This window comes from Budorcas taxicolor, chromosome 3 (assembly GCF_023091745.1).
Source record: "Budorcas taxicolor isolate Tak-1 chromosome 3, Takin1.1, whole genome shotgun sequence".
Lineage (NCBI taxonomy): Eukaryota > Metazoa > Chordata > Mammalia > Artiodactyla > Bovidae > Budorcas > Budorcas taxicolor.
Window position 1 is genome coordinate 16,021,261 of NC_068912.1, and position 19,623 is coordinate 16,040,883.

The 19,623-nt window shown below is 50.7% G+C and overlaps 2 protein-coding genes across 5 annotated transcripts; both read right to left on the reverse strand.

Annotated features, from left to right (window-relative positions):
* Positions 1-7,065: 7,065 nt before the first annotated feature.
* On the reverse strand, positions 7,066-13,234 carry FLAD1 (flavin adenine dinucleotide synthetase 1). Of its 4 annotated transcripts, none has more exons than XM_052636934.1 (8): positions 13,177-13,234; positions 12,393-12,617; positions 10,100-10,844; positions 9,042-9,189; positions 8,487-8,585; positions 8,219-8,408; positions 7,388-7,461; positions 7,066-7,283 (listed from the first exon to the last, which is right to left on the reverse strand). In XM_052636934.1, exons 2-8 carry the CDS (start codon positions 12,471-12,473, stop codon positions 7,148-7,150), a joined length of 1,473 nt encoding a protein of 490 aa, XP_052492894.1. In that variant the 5' UTR covers positions 12,474-12,617; positions 13,177-13,234; the 3' UTR covers positions 7,066-7,147. The 4 variants fall into 4 exon arrangements, with proteins under 4 accessions (XP_052492894.1, XP_052492892.1, XP_052492893.1 ...); XM_052636932.1 differs by lacking the exon at positions 13,177-13,234 and adding an exon at positions 13,086-13,128; XM_052636933.1 differs by lacking the exon at positions 13,177-13,234 and adding an exon at positions 13,097-13,126.
* A 2,302-nt stretch (positions 13,235-15,536) lies between these two features.
* Positions 15,537-19,406, reverse strand: CKS1B (CDC28 protein kinase regulatory subunit 1B). The gene is made up of 3 exons (XM_052637781.1): positions 19,270-19,406; positions 16,633-16,760; positions 15,537-16,037 (listed from the first exon to the last, which is right to left on the reverse strand). The coding sequence occupies exons 1-3, from the start codon at positions 19,326-19,328 to the stop codon at positions 15,985-15,987; spliced, it is 240 nt and encodes a 79-aa protein (XP_052493741.1). The 5' UTR covers positions 19,329-19,406; the 3' UTR covers positions 15,537-15,984.
* Between the last annotated feature and the right edge of the window lie 217 nt (positions 19,407-19,623).

Sequence of the window (19,623 nt, forward strand, 5' to 3'; positions counted from 1 at the left end):
CGCCAGGGGGGCCCTGGCCCTCACCCGGGCTGACCCGGGATCCCCGCGCAGGGGGAGGGGCGGAGTGCTGGTCCCTCCCTCCCTCTCCCTCCGGCCGTGACTCAGCCTCGGGGCCGCTGCCCTGCTCCCCAGCCAGGGGCGGAAAGTGTGAGGCGCCCCTGAGGGCCTAGGCCAAACCAAACAGCCCCCCACCCCAGACATTATCTCACTGTAGAATTGGGGGGGCTCTAGGAAGGAGGGGGTAGCAGCAGCAGGAACGGGGCGCTCCCGATAGGTAATCCGCTCCGGGTTTTCTTATCGTCCCTGTCCCCTATGGGTCCCGAGGCTGGTCACTGCTCCGGGTTTTCTTCTCGGCCCCGCCGGACAGATTCTTGTTCGTCAGGGCCCGGAGCCGGTGGCGTCCAGGCCAGGGTTTTCCCCTCCCTCCTCCAACTCGGGGTCGCGCTAGACTGGAGAAGGGCTGTGCCAGGGTAAGGCGACAGTGCCAGAAGCACAAGTGAAATGGAGAGGGGGCTGCTTCGGGCTGGAGAGGGCATGGAAAGTGGCTCGGGGAGGGCAGGGCCAGAGCCTCTAGAAGCAACAGAAAGGAAGGCGCCTTGGCATCAGCCCTTAGGTATAGAAAAATGAACAGCGGCCTCGCCATGTCCCCCGTTCCTGGGGGTCGCGCCAGGCGTCTTGTTGGACCCTACCTGGATCTTTTAGCAGCCAGAATGCACTTCCCACTTGAGTCTGGACAGTCCTGGAACCCCTTGTTAGTTTTTTAGTGACCACCTCTTCCCCCTCCCCCCCCCCCGCCCCGCTCCGCCCCCAACACACACATTCTCGGCTCCCTTCCTCGCTCAAAGGGTGGAACCCCCAACTTGAAATTCCTGCCGAACCCCCAACTCCAAGCCTTACCTCGCCAAACAACTGCGGCTATTTCAGCCAATAAAAGCTGACTGGGGCCCCCGCCCCCTCCCACGAAACCCCCGAGGCCTGCGACCACCCCTGCCCAGCTACTAGGCCTGTACTGGAACTGGGAACTGGAGGGCAAGTGTGGGATCTCCAAGGGGCTTCCTGGGGATCTGGGCACTTCCAAAATCCACACTTTCAGACATATATTTTCAGGCAACCAACTAGACCTAAATTTGGGGGGCAAATTAGCAGGAGGTCTGTAAATACCCCGAGGATGAAGTGGTTGACCAAAGAGAAGGATGAATGTCCAGGTCTGCCCGGAGTTAACCCCCTTTTTAAGGGGAACTGCACACCTGGGGTTGGGGCCACGTGCGCCAAGGAGCAGCTGCAAGGGACCTGGATACTTGCAGAGCCCGAAGAAGAGAGTACTTCTGACGGGAAGAAAGGCAAAACTGGGCCTGGGCGGCGTACTGAGAGAGTGGGTCTAAGGGCCTGTTTTGGAATGTGGAGGGGCTGAGCTGGAAGCGGAGCTTCAGCCTGCGCCGGGCGCCCACCTCTTCCCCACTCTCCGCCTTCCCCAGGCTGCCTCCGCTTCCCTCGAAAAACCCGCCGCCCAGGAAACCGCTGGGGGCGCTCAGACCGCAGCCCCGGCGCCCCCACCGTGACCGCCCAACCCACCTGAAGGGACCGTGGCTGCCAGGGTTGCCCCCCTCCCGCCGACTCCCCCCACACCTGCGGGCTGCTCTATTTATAACTCGGCGCCTATTCCGGGCCTCTGGGCGGGAGCGCGCTGCCGCGCAGCGCTAATCGTCGCCGGGATCTCTGCGCCCCCCAGGGCAGGGGGAGATAAATTTAGCCTCAGGAAGTTCGGGGGAACATTTTCCAAAACTCCACGTCCCAGAGAAGGCGAAACAGAACCGCATTGCCCTCAGTTTCCTCCCTCCAGCCGCCAGGCGGCGCAGGTCCCCCGGCTTCTCGAGCCGGGTCGCTGCCTTGAAGCTGGGGTAGGCAAAGGATTGAGAGCGAACGACCTAAGAGCACGAAGGGGCGCCCGTCAGAGGAGACAGAGAATGGCCAGAAAAATGGATATGCCCCTAAGGTTGGCAAAGACGGGAGTAGACAGCTTCAGCTGGGAGTAACTAGAAAGGACTTCTGCCTTTTGAAGGGGAAATAACTCATGTGCAAAAGAGATGCAAATAGGGATGCAAATAAGAGCCGATGCCCTTGGAGGTCGGCGCTCCGGCGCCAGTGAAACAACTGCCACACTGCCTTCTGCCCGGCTTTCAGTGTTGCTGGGAAAACGAGGGACTCTCCCAAGAGCATCACTATAATATCTAGTTAATTGCGCACGGCTCCTCAGACCACTTTTCTCGATCCCTCTCCACCTACTTTCTGCACACCATTGAGGGTCATGCCCGAGGTAATCAGCTGGGAATCCTGGTTATGAATAAGGCCGCTTTTCCTCCGTATGCTGTCGTATTTGGGGAGTCACTTCCAGTTCTGCCAGTTCAGTTCTTCGAGTTCCGACGAGGAAACTGAGATAGAGTGAGGAAAACTGACCTCACCCGAAGCACCAGTGCAGGTACAAAGCCGGTACTGGTAAAACGCTTCCTAGGTGACGCAGTGATAAAGAACCCGCCTACCAACGCAGAAGCCAGAGACGTGGGTTCCATCCCTGGGTCGGGAAGATCCTCTGGAGTAGGGAATGGCAACCCACTCCAGTATTCTTGCCCGGAAGATTCCATGGACAGAGGAGCCTGGCGGGTTACAGTCCATAGTTTCTCAAAGAATCAGACAGGACTGGACACAGCGGCTTTACCTTTTACCCCTTCAGTTCTGCCTGACTTTCCTCACTTTACCGGCCTAGTCCTCTACCCCTTGTTGCCACTAGGGGGTCCCGGGGGTGGGGGACGGTGGGTAGAAGAGCTCTTACCCATTCCTCCCTGTCTTGGTCTTCCCTATCTATCTTCCTTTATCCCTCCCCTCATCCCCCTCCAGTGAGTTCTGGAGAGAGTGGTTTGGACATGCAAAACTTATTCTAAATGGGAAGAGAACACTACAGGGAAACTGCCACTCACTTTTCCTTCTAGACCAGTAGGGAGTCTCCTGGCTCTGTGGCTGACATGGAAAGGGCATAGCTGGGCCTCCCAAATGCCCCCAGTAGGAAATGAAGAACGAGGGGAGCTTAGGGTTGAGGTCAAGCGGGAGATCACGGAGTGGGTGTAGAATAGAGTTGATTGTCCCCTCCACCCTTTTGCTTTCCTGGCCCTGCCTCCCAGGCCACTTAGACCACCATCCCAAGCATGGGTTCAGGAGAGGAAGGCAGGCTAATTGAGAGAGGCTCTGAATTTGAGATGAAAAAAATCTGGGTTCACCAAATGACTACCCTACTGCAGAGTGCTGTTGGTGCGACTTTGGCGGGGTCACCTCAGCTCTCCGGGCTTGTTCCTTCATGTAAAGATATGATAATTACTCTTGTCCTACCTACCTCTGAAGTGGACTTTTGGAAGGCTCAGAGCACTCTAGCTGAACCGGGCTTTTGGAATGGTGTATGAGGGTTTTGTCATCCTCCCCATCTCTCTCTCCAGTCTTTCCCCTTTCAGAGCTCTGACACTCTTTCCAGCTCTGACACTCTCCCTGGGCTACTGGCAGTCACTACTTGTCTCCCTCCTTCAGCTCCTACCACAGGCCACAGCCCTGGGCCCTGCCTTCCTCTACCTACCACTTCCCCAGGGGCCCTTGCCAGACATCCCCTCCTCTGGCAAAGTCAGAAGCCTCAGACTTTAGGATCCACCGCCAGCACTGCTGCAACTTGGTGGGAGTGAGGTCTAAGAGAGGAAAAGGAGGCAGACTTCTCCAGCTCAAGTGAGGCCATGGCTGGAGCCTGCCAAGCAGGGTGCAGACTTCAGTGGGGAAAGGGAACTCCAAATTCAGAGGCGAAGGCGAATTCTTTATCCACCTCTACCACTAACCTCTCTCTGGGTGGATTCAGGACCTTCCCACTGCTGGGCCCTGGGGCCCTGGAGACACCAGGGAAGAACACTGACCATTTTGTGGATGTGGGGCTGCCAGGGATAGGAAATAACCTTGATTTGGAGTACTATAGAGTACCACGCTACCATAAAAAAGAATGGACAGGCCGTAAGTATACTGGTATGAAATCCTTTACAAGGTATGTGAAGCAAAAACAGCACGGTGCCGAGCAGGGTGTAGAGTATGTTATTAACTAGAAGGACAAATATATGCAGAATGCAGCCACTTCTCTCCACTGCTATGGCTGTAAGCCTGCTATAAGCCACCAACACATCTGGCTCCAACTGTGCCCATTACCTCCTAAGAGGTCTCTACTGTTCTACCCTTGGTCCTCTAAAGGCTATTCTCAACCCAGCGCCAGTGTGAACCTTTTAAATAAAAAAAATCAGTTCATGCTCAGCTGCCTGCAACAGTTCCTTATTTCACTCAGCATACAATCTCAAATTGTTACCATGGTCTACTAGGCTTGCTCCAACCCCCATCCCTATCTCAACTTTCTCTTTTTCCATAGCACCTATCACCTAATAACATCAATGTGCTTGTTTTTATATTTTCTGTCTCTACCCACCAGCACCTAAGCTCTGTAAGTACAGGGATCTGTTTTGTTCTCTGCTGTATTCAAAGCAGCCAGAATGGCATATAGCAGATGCTCAATAATATATGTTAAATGAATGAATGAATCTTTTGCCATTTGCAACAGCATGGTTGAATCTGGAGGGTATTATGCTCCAGAAATGAAATAAGTCAGAGAGAGAAAGACAAACATGGTATGTTATCACTCACATGTGGAATCTAAAAAACAAAATGAATGAATATAAGATATAGAGAACAAACTAGTGGTTACTAGTGGAGAGGGAAGGGGGAGAGACAAGTTAGATCTAGGGGATTAAGAGGTACAAACTACTAGGTATAAAACAAATACGCTACAAATGTATTTTGTACAGCACAGGGAATATAGCCAATATTTTATAATAACTTTAAATGGAGTATAATCTATAAAAATTTTGAATCACTGTGCTATACACCTGAAACTAATATAATATTGTAAGTCAACTATACATCAATTTAAAGAATTTAAAAAAAAATGCTGTCCAAGAAACAGGTCACCATGGTTACCTCTGGGGAGGAAAGCTAGGGGATAAAGAATTATCAAAGTTCTTTACTCTAGGCATATGTTACTTTGACAAACAAAGAAAAAGAAAACAAGCCCAGGGGAAAAGGAATTAACTAAGAAGTCTGAGGAAGAGCTGGTCCCTGGCAGCTGGAAAGGGTCACATATACCACCTCCAGGCCAGTGTCCCAGGATAGAATGGGGGAAAGGCATAACTGGGCCCCAGAGAAGGCTGGCTGGAGATCCGAGGGACACTTTGGCTGGCTCTGAGGTTGTGGGGGTCTGAGTGGGCATGTCAGTAGGCAGGTGCAAGATGATGTAAATAACTGGTGTGTACTGATCCCAGGGAGTGATTTAGGGAGAGCATGTGTTGGTGGCTGCCAAGGGGAAGCAAAGAGTCAATTCTGCTCATTCTGGCTGTGTCCTGTGCATTGTCATAAGCCTGCAGGACAGCTTTCTCTTGCAGCTTTGTGTGTGAGCTAGAGGAGCAGGGCCTGATCTCTGTAAGCTGGGAACTAGTACCAGCTCAGCGCTTTCCCCAAGATCTTCAGGGGCAGGGAGGTGGCTAGATCAGGTCTTCTATTTAGGTTCCCAGCCTTACATGGAGGGCCTCATAAAGACCCCACCCAAGCTAGACTCCTCCTTTTCTACACGTTGGGAGGAACCTGGCCTTTCCACCCAACACCCTCCCCACCCAGGCACCAGTGAGTCAGGAAACCTGGCTTTCAGTCTTTCTATCCAGGACAACCTCCTTTCCTCCCTGGGTCCCAAACTGTTGCGGTGCTGACTTTTTCTGATTCCCCTGTAGACATTTAGAACTTTTGGTCTCAAGGCCTATTTATTATACATATAGTTCAGTGATTCTCAACCAAAGAGACTGGGGGCAGGCCATTCCTGGTATTGGGAGGGTATGGTAAGATCAGCCATCTGGGCCAGTAGGCTCCCCGAGCCAGACTTGGAGGAGCGCCAGGTCCTGCTGCAGTCTGACTGGGGTCCTAGCCAGCAGGCCAAGCTCCTGTGTACCAGAGGTGTGCTGGAGGTGGGGGCTGGGAACGGAGGCCCAGAGATGAGGCAGGTCTGACAGATGGCACAAACTGGAACCAGGATAGCACTTCACTCGCTGTTTGTGGCCCATCCTTGGTCAAGCACAGCTGGCTCCGGGAGTCTTCATGGATGCTGGACTGGGTGCTAAAAAAAGAAGAATGGGAAGCTGAGAGGCAGGCTCTGCCACAGAAGTTGCAACCATGCCTCCTGTCTGCCCTACCCTGCCCACCTGAGTGATGCCAGCCATGGTGCCTGTGGAGTGAAGGCAGGTCTCGGCCACCATTAATCCAGCAGCTCCTTGATACACCAGCAGCAGAGGAGGAGGTAGGCCATTTCCTTCAGGGTCCGCTGCAGGCCCTCCCACCCTGTGCCCATCTTCATAATGGGAACCCGAAGTCCAGTGTCTCGCAGGACCCCTCCGAGGGAGAAGGGCAGGGCCTGGGCTAGGGGCTGTGTCCGGGGCTGCATGTAGGCTGCAGCTGAGGAAGGGTGTGGTAGCTGTGTCTGGTGCCTTTTATCATCATTGTCCCCACCCCCTTCAGACCTCATGACTGTGGGCACAAGGGCCCCAGGGTCTAGCACAGGGAAGGTTCTGGGCCCGAGAATGGGCTGAGTCAGCCCTTGTGCCCAGGGATGCTGGGATGGGGTTAGTAGTAGAGCCTGGCCACTCCATCTTTCATCCTCCATGGCCAGGCCAGCTCAGCTTCCCTTCTTCCAGCCTGGGTCTTGAAACCCTGGGTCTACTGCCTGGTTGTCCCTACCCCCACCCCCCAGGGTTGGCACTGCTCCCTGCTTCTGCCCTCTATTGGGCTCCTGCTGAGGCTGGCACTGAAAATCATCAGTGAGAGCTCCTTTCCAGCCTGCTCTGCCCCCCCATCCCCCTTACAGTGAGCACTGGGGGCTCCAAGCTGCCAGGGCCTGGCTTCCTTTTGCTTCTCCCGTTCCCTAAAGCAGGAAGACAAAGGCACAGCCAGAGCAACAGGCACAGGAGAAGTGGTTTATTGACAGGTTAGACCCCAGGGTGGCCTCCTTCCTTCCCTCCTTGGAAAGGGCAGGAGTGGGCCGTCATGTGCGGGAGTTCCGCTCCTCATCTTCGTTCTCAAGCAGGTAGGCCGGTCGGTAGGTGGGCTGTCCTCCTGGGCTCAGGCACTTCAGGGCCGGGTTCCGTACTGTGTTCTCCCGGCTCCCCAGTGACGTGTAGCTGGGTGGGGGGTGGGGGGTATGGTGGGTTTGCGGTGGGCTTGGTGTTCCCAGTCCCAGCACCCTCATGTCTTCCACATACCCATCCTGTTCCCCCAACCTTACCCTCGGTCATACAGGATACAGTAGGGGACAAACAGTTGGCGCAGAAAGTCCCAGATGTCTCTGTAGGTCCAGTCCTGGGAGGCCAGCGTCAGAGCAGAGTCACAAATACTCCCCCTCCCACATCTACCCTCATCTACCTGGGAAAGGGCCTATCCCGGTTCTTTTGCTCCCCTAGCCTCTGAGGGAGGGCCTGCTACTGAACTCTCTGGTACATCTTGCTCTGTATACACCAATCAATGAGAGAAACCATCCCTCCCCTCCCCATTTTCAGTCTACCCTCCACTGGCATGTAATTTCCAGGAGGAAAGGGAGAGGCTGTTCAAGGCTATTTGTGTAAGCCTGTGCTGTCCATTAGAACTTTCTGCAATGATGGAAATGGTCTGTATCTATGCTGTCTAACATGGTAGTTATTGGGCATAAGGCTAGTACAACATACAACTAAGGAACTGAAGTTTGAATTGTATTTAATTTACAAATTGAGATATAATTCATAAGCCATGATATTCATCTTTTTAAAGTATACAATTCAACTTTTTAAAGCAATTTATATTTCATTTCAGTTAATTACAATTCAAGTGTAAATAAATGGCTCACGGCTACCATATTGGACAGCACAGGTCTAAGACACTGTTTGGTCCACAATGCTTGCTGTTGAATTAGTGCTCAATAAAACCTGATCAAAAGGCTGAACGAACAAATACCACTGCTGCCCTTGGCTGATGGGGCCATTTCATCCAAGCCCAAGGGTCTAACCCTCCCACCCCAGGAAGCCAGGGTGCAATGACTGACAGGGGACAGGAGACTGAAGGTGATAAACCCCCTTCCCCATACCAGGAGTGGGTTGATGCGCATGAATGCAGGCCAGCCTGGGTCGGTGGGGCTGAAGGGGCAGAGGCTGCGGGAGTAGGGGTCAGTGCGGCGGGTGCCCATCAGCACAGCCTCCAGCTGGGGGTGCCGTGACTGCAGCTCACTCAGGGCCTGCTTCATGTCTCCCTCAGCCTCCAGCACCTGCAGATTGTACCTGAGGAAGAGTGCCGGGAGTCAGGAGTGGGCCCTCCCAAGTCTCTCTGGGATCCCAAATCTTCAAGGCCCCTAGTACCTCTTGATGGTGTCCTGTAGAAACTGCTCCAGCTCAGGAAAAGGGGAGATGCTGCGGATATACAGGATCTGGAGGGGCTCCTGAGCATCAGGGCACTTCCTGGGGAGGGGGCAGGATCCATTGGCTTGCCAGGTTGGGCAGGGAAACACTCCCCAGAGAGCTTGCTCTGTTCCCTTTGGCCACTGGAACAGACACCCCCTCCTCCCTTTTCCTCGTCCTTCTCATCCGAAGGGAAGAATCCATTTCCTCTGGCAAGCCCACTCTGGTTTCTCAAATCTGGAGCCCACACCCGTTTCTAGTATGTAGGCCTTACCTCCCAGACAGGACTGTGACCTCCCTGTGGTTGGGGAAGGTGGCTCGCACATCCATACTCAGGACCAGGCAGGTGGCAGATGCTCAATAAATATGGGGAGGATCGGAACTGAGAGGTAACTGTGGCTATCACCCTGCCAAGCCCCACCCAGACACCCCCCTTCCTTCCTGCTTCTTAGGATGGGGAACTAGCGAATGGGGCAGCTCTATCTCTGGGGTCTCCCCCAAGGGGGGTGAGCTCACCTCTGCACTGCGGCGTGGAAGAGGTGCAGGAGGGCAGTGCAGTCCTTGCCTCCATTGAACCCCACGCAGAGCTGGGTGAGGCTGTACTGAGCCAGGGCAGTCTCAATGGTCTGGAGGGCGCCTGCCACCTTCTCCCCCAGAGAAGACCCTGCCAGGCAGGCAGGGAAGAGGGCATCAGTTAGATACATAGGGCTGTCAGAGGGCAGTGGGGGCCAAGCTGCCCTTGCTTAAGCCCCTCTCTATCTTCCCAGCGTTCAGTTCCTTCATCTGCCACCTGCCCCATTTAGCCACACCTTCACCTCAGTGTATTCCCTCGGGGGTCCTGGTTTCTTTTCATTCTCCTAAAGCTCATGCTGCTTCCTTCCCTCTTTCACAGCTTCCTTTTGCCCATCTCCTGGTCTAACCAAATTCTTGCGTGTGTGCGTGCTAAGTCGCTTCACTTGTGTCTCTTTATGAACCCTATGGACCGCATCCCGCCAGGCTCCTCTGTCCACAGGATTCTCCAGGCATGAATACTGGACTGGATTGCTATGTTCTCCTCCAGGGGATCTTCCTGACCTAGGGATCAAACTTGCGTCTCTTAAGTCTTCTGCATGGGCAAGGGGGTTCTTTACCACTAGCGCCACATGAAAATCCTCATCACTCAGCTTATGTGTCACTCACCCAGGGAAGCCTTCTCCGACCCCAGATCAAGGCTGATCTCCCTGCTGTGGAACCCCCCTCATCACTGATCCCTCATGCACGATTACCTTTTTAACATTCCCCTCTCCTGTTAAAACTCCTTGTCCAGAGCAGGGGTACCTCTGTCCTGTTGAGCTAAACCCCCAACACCCAGCACAATGTTGCTGAAAGGAGGTACTCAAGGAGGACCTTGACCTCCTCTCTGCTTATGGATTCAAATATCAACTGATATTTACTGGAAGAATGAATGGATCTGCTGTAGCTATCTTCTACCCTCTCTTGGATCTGCGGCAAGCCTTCAACAGCCCACTGCTTCTAAGACCCAGGGTGGCACCGGTGGTCTGCTGCCTTCTGCCCCTTCCCCAGGAGGCCCCTACCTGACTCAGTGAGTTTGTACACGGCCTCACCGGCCTGCTCCACGGCATTGGGCACGTAGGGGACCACTGATCCTTGGGGCAGACGGGCAGTCAGGTAGGCCAGGCACTCCTCCAGGGGCCCTTCTTCCTCCGAGTCCAGTGTCAGCTTCACCTGATAGTAGTTGCTGCCCCAGTCAGGGTAGGAACCCAGGCCAAGCCTGCGCCCAAAATGGGCCTGGGCCTCAGCCAGGATGGGGGCGATAGAGGCCTCGTTAGCTGCCACATACATTTCCCGCAAGTGGAACTGAACAGCTGTGTTTCGGAACAGCCCCTTCAGCCCTTCCAGCACCCGACGAAGCAGCTCCGGAATTCCCGGGAAGAGGTAGACATTTCGGACGGAGACTAGTGGGAATCGGAAGGGGTGGCCAGTGCGAGGATCTGTGCCATAATGCAGGCGGGCAGAGGTGGGCACTCGCGACAGTTTCTCCCAGCCTGCCCCTCCTAGGGCCTTGATGGCCGCTTCCAGCTCAGGATGTGGTTTGAGCTCGTCCCCAAAGGCCTGGGCCACTGCCTCAAAGGTCACATCATCATGTGTGGGGCCGATGCCCCCTGCTGTGAGGACGTGGGTGAAGCGGCTGGAGAAAGCTGTGACCTCAGCTGCGATGGTGGCTACCTCGTCGGGTACCACAGAGACTCGGCACACCTGGACCCCCAGGGAACGCAGTGTCCGGCACAGAAAGTAGGTGTTGGTGTCTTGAGTGTGTCCCTGGGAGATTGGGGATGGGGAAGATGAGTGTGTCAGTGCTGTGGGGATGCAGGGCAAAGCAGGAAGGATCAAGCTGCAACTGCCTGCTGACGGAGCACTCTGCTCTTTGGGGGACACCCACCTCCGGCAGCCCACAAGCCCACACTGGGCCCAAGAGTGGGAAAATCCATGTGAAAGGAGTCAGGGGTAATGTGATCCACCTTGGGCTTCCATCTCTGCGCTTGGACCTCGACCCCCTCTCTGCTTATAGATTCAATTATCAGTTTTATGTGGACCACTCATCCACCTCCTCATCAGCCCTGACAGTTTCAGTCCCCTGGCCCCAAGTGCTTAAGGGCATCTTCAGATTCCTGGCCGTTGTCATTTTGGTCAGTGGCACCCTCAGACACTGTCTGCAGCCTGTCAGGCCCTTCATGCTGTCAATGCTACTTCTGAAATGTCTCTCCATCTGCTCTCTTCTTTGTTCCTACTGCCACCAAACAGGTCCTTGGCACTTTTCACCTGGATGGTGGCAACAGACCCCTGGCCAGGCTCCCAGTGTCCTGCCACAGCACTCTGCCCTAGGCCTCCGCAGCAACCTTCCTAACATGTCACTGTGATTGTGTCACTCTTGGCTCAAAAGTCACTTGTTATTTCCAACCATATACAGAATAAAGTTCAAATTCCTTTGCACAATATTTGAGGCTGTGTGTCTGTGGTGTGTACGCACTCTTCTTTTCCAGCCCCATCTCCTTCTACTTCTCTACAGAGTTTAGTGGTTAAGGTTGGCTCTGGAGTAAATGCAAATCAAGCTGGAATCCCACCTACCACTTACTAGCTGTTCAGGGAAAGCTTCTCAACGTTTCTGAGCCTCAGTCTTATTATTTATTCATTTAGATTTGTAATAAAAGTACCCACATCACAGGGTTGTTGTAAGGATTAGGAAAATCACATATGTGATGTAATACAAGCACACTGCCAGGCCCTAGTAAGCAGGTTTGTATTACTATTACAAACCTGATGCCCATCATGACCTCTAGTGAGACTTCCCTAATCATTCAGAAGAGACTTCCCCCTTCTAGTACTTTCCTTATATCTCTCCTGAATGCTTTGGATCATTTTTCCAAATAGGCTGGACATAACTCTGAAATAATACATGCACCTGCACCTCCTATACACGCTGGACTCCTTGTCATTTCTGTAAAGGTCCTCCTCCCCCTACCTGCTGCTGCTGCTAAGTCGCTTCAGCCATGTCCGACTCTGTGCGACTCCATAGACGGCAGCCCACCAGGCTCCCCCGTCCCTGGGATTCTCCAGGCAAGAACACTGGAGTGGGGTGCCATTGCCTTCTCCATACTGCTTGGCAATTTGTAGGGACTTTGCCACAAGTTTTTCAACAGAGTAATCGAAAGAATAAGGGTCACTTTTCCGCCAATATCTTGGACTCACTCCAGGGCCCTACTGCAGCAAGAGGGCTCCCACCCTGGTTCACCCTCCCTCAACAGAACGTGGAGCAAGCTCCCAAGGACCGGAGAATTCTGCCCCTCCCCCCTCCCGTCCCAGACACACCTTGAGGATCTCATCTCCAACAATGATGATGCCCGCCGTCACGCTGCGCCCTGGCGGAGGTTCAGAGGCCCTAGACGCCATGGTCCCGCTTTCTCTGCCCCTCTGGAAGGCCCTCCAGTAGCCACCCAGACCCCCAAATAGGGGTCGCAAGCACTGGGGGCCAGCCAGGTCTACAGGGCACTGAGGGTCACAGCCTGGGAGGAGGGATTCCGGGGTGGAGGGAACCTGGAGGAGCCAGAAAGGACAATGGGGAAGAGGAGGAGTGCACAGTTTTCCTCACCAGGCCCTTGACAATCGACTCCTTTATCCCTGTCCATTTAATAAACGTGTTCTTAAACTCTAGCCCATACCTCTTTTAATGTCTTCTATGCTCCGTCCTAGTCTCCTTAAAATGTCCTTCTCTTCCGAACCTACCACTTAAAAATGTCTTCTGTCTGCAGAGCTCGGCTTCTCTAGGGTCGACTCTATCCAGGGCATCTGTGCTTTTATATTTATATGTCTCTTCTCTTCGGGGCACCTGTCCCTTTAAATGTCTACCTTATCCTGGGCCTTGGCCCCTTTAAATGCGTTCCCTCCTTCCACCACCGACCAGAACTCAGCAGCCTTCTTCTGCAGGCTTCCACACCCTTTCTAGCCCAGAATCCTGTCTTTTCCCGCCACGCTTCAGATTGCTGAGCTCTTCCAGCTTCTCACCTGCCTCTTACCCCTTCACCGGGTCTTTCCCTCTCTCCGTCCCTCCTGTCTCGGGGCAGCTTCCGTACTCAGAGTCCCGCCTCAGACTCACCTCATATTAATTGGCTATTTAGGCCGTCGCTCAGACTACTTCTATGGGTCCATTGGTGTAGTCCACCATCGCTCGCGAGCTTTAGCCAGAGGGCGGGAGTGGTGCTGGGTTGTTATTGGCGACAACCACGTGGCCACCCTCACCCGGAAGCGAGGGGGCTGGGCCTTAGCCGGGGGGCGGGGCTTTTCTCTCAGGAAAGAACCTGAGGAGTGGAAGGAGCCGAGGGGGCTGGAGGGGTTCTAAGGTGTTTGTGATGCTCCCCGCTGGTGCTGGAAGTAAAGAGACGCTTGACTCTAACCTCCGCTCAGTGTTCGAATTCTTGCGTGCACATACTATCTGTTACTCGTGATCCCTGACTCATTCTGAGGGGTCAGGGGCTGGCACTGGTGTCAAAGGGGATTTTACACTGTAGCAAGGGGAAGTTGGACGGACACCAAGAAAAATTGTCAAGATTGCCTGTGCGCTAATGAGATCCTGGTGGTGAGCTTTTATTGTGTGGAACTTTCGTTTGTCTCTGTTATAAACGATAAAGCTAATTACTTCAACTTTTTTGACAATGAAGTCTTGCCCCACCTTGTTCCAGATGGTGCTTTAAATATAACCCCTCCCAGTTAATCGTTCTTGTAGGTACAAGTGAGGGCAGCGACAAAGGGAGGACCACATGTCCACTTTGGATTCTCAGCTTCCACTTGTTTTACTCGTCTCTGGTCTAAAAGTACTTAATACTCCTGCCAATCGTCTGGGGTTCTTTTTAATATGCTGATTAAATCTACAGGATTCTGGCCGTTTGGGTGGGGCCAGAGATCTGCATTTAACAAACCCTCCTGTCATGCTGATGCCATTGCTTTTTGTAGTAAAGGTCTAAAATTTCACGTGGAGAACTACTGAGCCACACCTGCCTGATTTTACTCTCCTAAAACCCCTCTGAGAGAGATATGCCCATTTTACAGATGGGCAACAGGCTCAAAAAGGTGAAGAGATGTTACACAGAAACCACAAAAACACTACAGTCAATGACAGAGCCAGGCTTCTAGAACCTTCAAGTAATAAGCCCGGTTTTGTTTTTCCAATTAAGGGAGTCTTGGCTCTAAAAAAACAAACCTGGGCTGTCCTAATGGCATAAGCCATATGCTACAGTATCTTTCTTAATAATCATGGTGATATTTGACAAGCCCCTCCCTGAAATGCCTCCTCCCTACCCCTCAACATCAGCTCCGAGTCTTTTAGTGGGTTCTCAAACATAAGTGTGCACCAGAATCACCTAAAGAGCTTGTTAAAATGTCACTGTGTCCAACCCTCAGAGTTTGATTCAGTAGGTCTAGCAGCAGCAGCAGGGTGGAGTCCAAGAATGAGCACTTCTAAGGAGTTTCCAGGTGATACTGATGCTTCCGGACCAGGGACCACACCTGAACTACTGCTGACTACTGCTCTCGGAATGAGTGAAAGATTAAGAGAAAGTGGGAAGATTAATCTCACTTACTTAGCACTACTATTAAAAGTAGAAGGTAAGCTATTACTTGGCAAAATGTCTCTTAAATATCCAGTTTACAACAATATCCAGTTTTCCTCAAAGCTCAGTGCAGTAACTTATCCAGGCCATACCCTAGACCAATTAAGTCAACTTCCCTGGGAATGACTTAGGCATCAGCACTTTAAAGCTACTCAGGTGATTCCAATGTTTGGCCAAAGTGAGAACCACTGAAAACATCCCCAAACCACTCTGGAGTGAACAGGCCATAGGTATGCAGGAGCCTTAGGCTGGTCAAGAAGTGGAGTATACTAGCAGCCTCACTTTACCCTTGTTAAGTGTAAAGTCTCTTTGTGACCCTATGGACTATAGCCTGCCAGGCTCTTCTGTCCATGGAATTCTCCAGGCAAGAATAGAATACTGGAGTGGGGTAGCCATTCCCTTCTCCAGAGGATCTTCCCAACCCAGGGATCGAATCTGGGTTTCCTGCATTGCAGGAAGATTCTTTACCGTCTGCGCCACCAGGGAAGCCCCAAGAACCCTTGAGTGCCCTTCAGAAAAAATCAGACTATGTTAACGGCAGTACCCGACCATAGAAAACAACTGATTTGTTTTGATGAGATGATGTTGTCCTATATAACCTCTCTTAGGCCTGTAGTTAAGAGTGAAATGTATTTCAGTAGATATTTGACAGCAAAGTCTACTTAAAGTAGGTTACAAACCAGTTACTTCAATGTTGAAACAAACCTCAATGTTAACAAAGAGCTGAGCTTCATTATCTTACTGGAGGGCATATAATTAGAACCATGATAGTGAGGGTGATGCCCTGAGAGGAGGGGGGAAAAAAAACTTTAACAATTAGAGAATTAGATTATAAAAATTTCCTCTTTAATCAAGGCTTTTAACATGGAACAGATTTCTTGGAATAAAATGGAAGTTTCCAATATACTGAAACATAAATCAACATACACACAACACCTGGCAGGAAAAAACCCAAAACAGCCAAGTTTACACAATCCCTGTAATAGCCGTGGTCGTATTCTCAGATGCTTTCTCCATCTGTCAAGCGTGTGCTGCTGGATTCAGAGCTCACGTAGGTTTTGGGGGTCACACTTAGCTGAGGCTGCAACCCAGAGAGCACTCACTCATCCAGCTGGGCTGTGGTCCTTCCTGTCAGTTCTGCTCAAGAAGCAAAGCAGTCACCAGCACATTCAGTGTATTGAAAATCCTTTAAATATCAAAGTGAGAAACAAGAAGGCAACACAATTATGTCATCAGGAAGATGTTAGCAAGTGAGGACAGCTGTGTAAAGCTTGAGGCTGAAAAGTGGCTCCCCAGCTTCATTTCTTTGGTTTCTTGGGCAGTGGCCGCCGGAACAGCAAGATGTGAGGTTCTGAAAGAGTGAGAGCTAAAGAGTAAGTGAAATCACACCATCCCATGCACAACCTATAGTGTGTCCCACTCCCACTTCCCAGCTATCACCACTTAGATCTTTGTAACTAAATGAAGAGTTAAGCATATGGCCTTAGAAAGCAGACCCAGAAGCCTGGCTTGTGTGCCAAGCACAGAATTGTTAATATCAGTTTTCTTGCTTTTTCTATAGCCCCGGGGTGTCCTTTATTAGTTTTGCCTGGTAGTTTGGTGTCTGGTGCCTTATCAAGAAATATACTTTCCTTGGTTTATTTGGAACACATCTCAGAATTCACTTTCTGATAGAGAATGAAGAAGAGGCCATAATCTCTACATCAAGATATATGTGCCCTTTAAATATATGTATATTCTGATTAAATTAGAGATTAAAGGAGTTTTTTTTTTTTTCCCCCTCCAGTGACAGGTTGCATCTGAACCTCCCAGATACTTTATTTCTTATTTTTGGTCACTCCTGTTTTTCTAGATGGCTGGTGAGTTAAGAAACCCATAAATCATCCCCACCTATCATTCCTTCATTTCCTTGGTCCTACATGGTTGCTTTCAGCCATTGCACTGACCTGGTTCATGGATCATATAATGGACCCATCCCTGACTCTGCTGAACACCAAGATTCCTCCATTCAGATTCAGACATCAAATGAGTTTTAGGGACCAGCTTGGCTATGTCCTTGGGCAACATGACATGCCTGTAATAGAAACATGGGAAGGTGGGAAATTTGTATCAGAACTGGGTACAATCTCTCAGATGAGGGGGCTAGCAGGTAAAGCCAAGACAGACAAGAAAAGAGAAACCAGTTTGTAATGGCAGGGAGTTTATAAAATCTTATTGTAGTGCAAAGGCAGCTAGAAATAAAGCCCAAGTTACAGGCCAAGTTACGTAAATTCTCACGAAAGTATATTAGACAGTACATATTAATGAATAACACCCGTGAATGAGTGCCAAAATTATAGCCACTTACAGTCCTCTAGTTGATTACTCTTAAACAATATAATGGGAGCCCCAGAACACACACACAGACTGTTAATAATTAGGGGTGGTTCTGAACAGGGTTGTAAGGAAGGGAGAGAAGTGATTTCAGAGAGGAAAGGCCTATCAGGCAGTGCTGTGTGGAAGAGCCAGAACATAAAATCAAATATATGGAGAAGGAAATGGCAACCCACTCCAGTATTCTTTCGTGGGGAATTCCATGGACAGAGGAGCCTAGCGGGCTATAATCCATGCGGTCGCAGAGAGCTGGACATGACTTAGCGACTAAACAACAACAAAGATATCTATTTATACATTTATACTTATATAAATGTCTATGGCCTATGTATAAAATGTCCACAATCCCCTCCCTTTTTAAGTTTTACAATTTACAATTTTACAAACACCTGAAGGCAAACATTTTTCTCATAATCCATTTGGTTACTAAATCTGAGATGACCTGAATTTATCTGCTGGTGAAATAAAGACTTTTTTACCCGCCCCGTCACCAAGAATGAAATAGAAAAATCTTATCTTTTAAAATCTATCCTCATAAGTTACATTTTTCAACTCTGAAAGGATGTGCCAGGAGACTTCTTTGGGGGAGACTCCATGCTTTCCTAACCAAGGATAAGTCTCCTTTTATAGCAAAGAAATTACTACTTGAATTGGGGTGACCCAGACTTGATTATGTTCAGTGAAACTGCACTGAATGCTCTCTCTGTGCTAAGTAAAAGGGATTCCACCCGCCCTCCCCCCCACCTGTAAGTCAATTCTGGTTTAAATGTCTGAAAACAGCTTACATCCTAATAAAGACTGGCATAAAGACTGGCTTCCAGGACTATTTAGACCAAAACAAAACAAACCTTTCCTTAAATCAAATATCACTGCCAAGACTTACATCCTCCAGAGGATGAAACTAGTGATGTCTCCCTAGCCCTGCAAAGACATTTTAAGCACACAATTTTAGTTAGCCTAGTTCAGATGTAGAGAACAGCTGAGGAAAAGAAAGTTAATTGGGTTCAAACAGGGCTGGAGTGTTTTTTTTCTTTTGGTCGGGATTGTAGTTGCAGTGTGTGGGACCTACTTCCCTGACCAGGGATTAAACCCAGGTCCCCTGCATTGGGTGTTTGCCATCTTAGCCACTGGACCACCAGTGAAATCCCAGGGCTGGGGATCTTTTCCCAAGGATTTGACATAAAAACAATGCAAACAGTGTTATTTGACAGCATACACCAAGTTCTCCAGAAGGCTCAGAGCCCTGCACTAGGCTCAAGAAACACACAAAAACCAAGCTTCCAGTTGTTTTAACTATTAACGCTTACTACAGATTAGTGGAATGCCAACATTTGTAAAATTCTTTGTGTTGCTTTATTTTCTAATCTAGAATTATGGACTTAAGAGTTTATCAAATGCAAACTCTGTATGGAGTCCTTTCTTTATCATGTTTGGTAAATCCTACATGCTCCCACCACAATCTACCGGTACATAGCTCTATTATACCAATTATCATCTTCTTTCTGAAGCCTGTCAGTATTTCCACATACTTTTTAGGTCTGTTGAAAGCAGGGACCATGGCTTATCCGTGTACTTTAGCAGAACACCTGAAACCTATAAACACTCCATAATTGCTTCCCAAGTAGATGCCCTTCAAACATTTGACGGTAATCTATTAGGGCCATATCAAGTCTTTCCTCAGTGGTCCTGGTCAGTTTTACTCCACTCCAGTTCCTCGAAGCCCCCCTTCCTAAAACAAATCAGACAACCACGCCCCTTTCCCATGGATTAATAAGCAACACTCAGGCTCTCTCAGAACTCTCCTCACTTTGAAGACTCGAAGAAAATTCAAGCTTCGCCTTTGCCACCTTCTCCCAGAAGGCTCTACGGTGTGGCTGTAATACAAGCAGTCTCAAGAAGGCAAGTTCAGTTTACTCAACTGAGGTGAGAGAATGGTCCAGAAACCCGCAAAGCTGAGGGTGGTCAGTATTCTAACATTCGAACACTCTAACCACGACCATCCACGCCTCCTTCCAAATTCGCTATCACTCTAGGGGTTTTTTTGATTGCCCCCTACCTTTCGCGCATGCGCCTCACACTCGCAACGCACCCATTCCCGTTAACCTCCCGCGCATGCGCCAACTCTACCGTTTCAGTCCCCGTTACCAACTTCTCGTGCCCTCAGTTGTCAAAACTCACGACCTTGATATTGCCCCCGCGCCGGCACTAACCGGTACTCGAACTCCTCGTCGTCGTATTTGTCCGAATAGTAAATTTGTTTGTGCGACATGATCACTCTGCCTGAGGACCTTCAGCCCCGCGCCGCCAACCTCCGAACAACTCCCAGCAGCACGCGCTCCCACCCTCTTTGGCCTCGCTTTCAAACACGCCGCCTGCGCTTTCTATTGGTCCCTCTGGCGGAAGGCGGGACAACCCCACCTTCAAGCCTCCGATTGGCTTAGGTTTGCTTCTACTCAAGTCCTCATTGGAATGAACATTGCTCAAGAATTGCCGTAAGTAAAAAATAGGCGTTTTATTGGCTATCACTGCTACTGTGCGCGTCCGCGCACTGCCATTGGCTGATT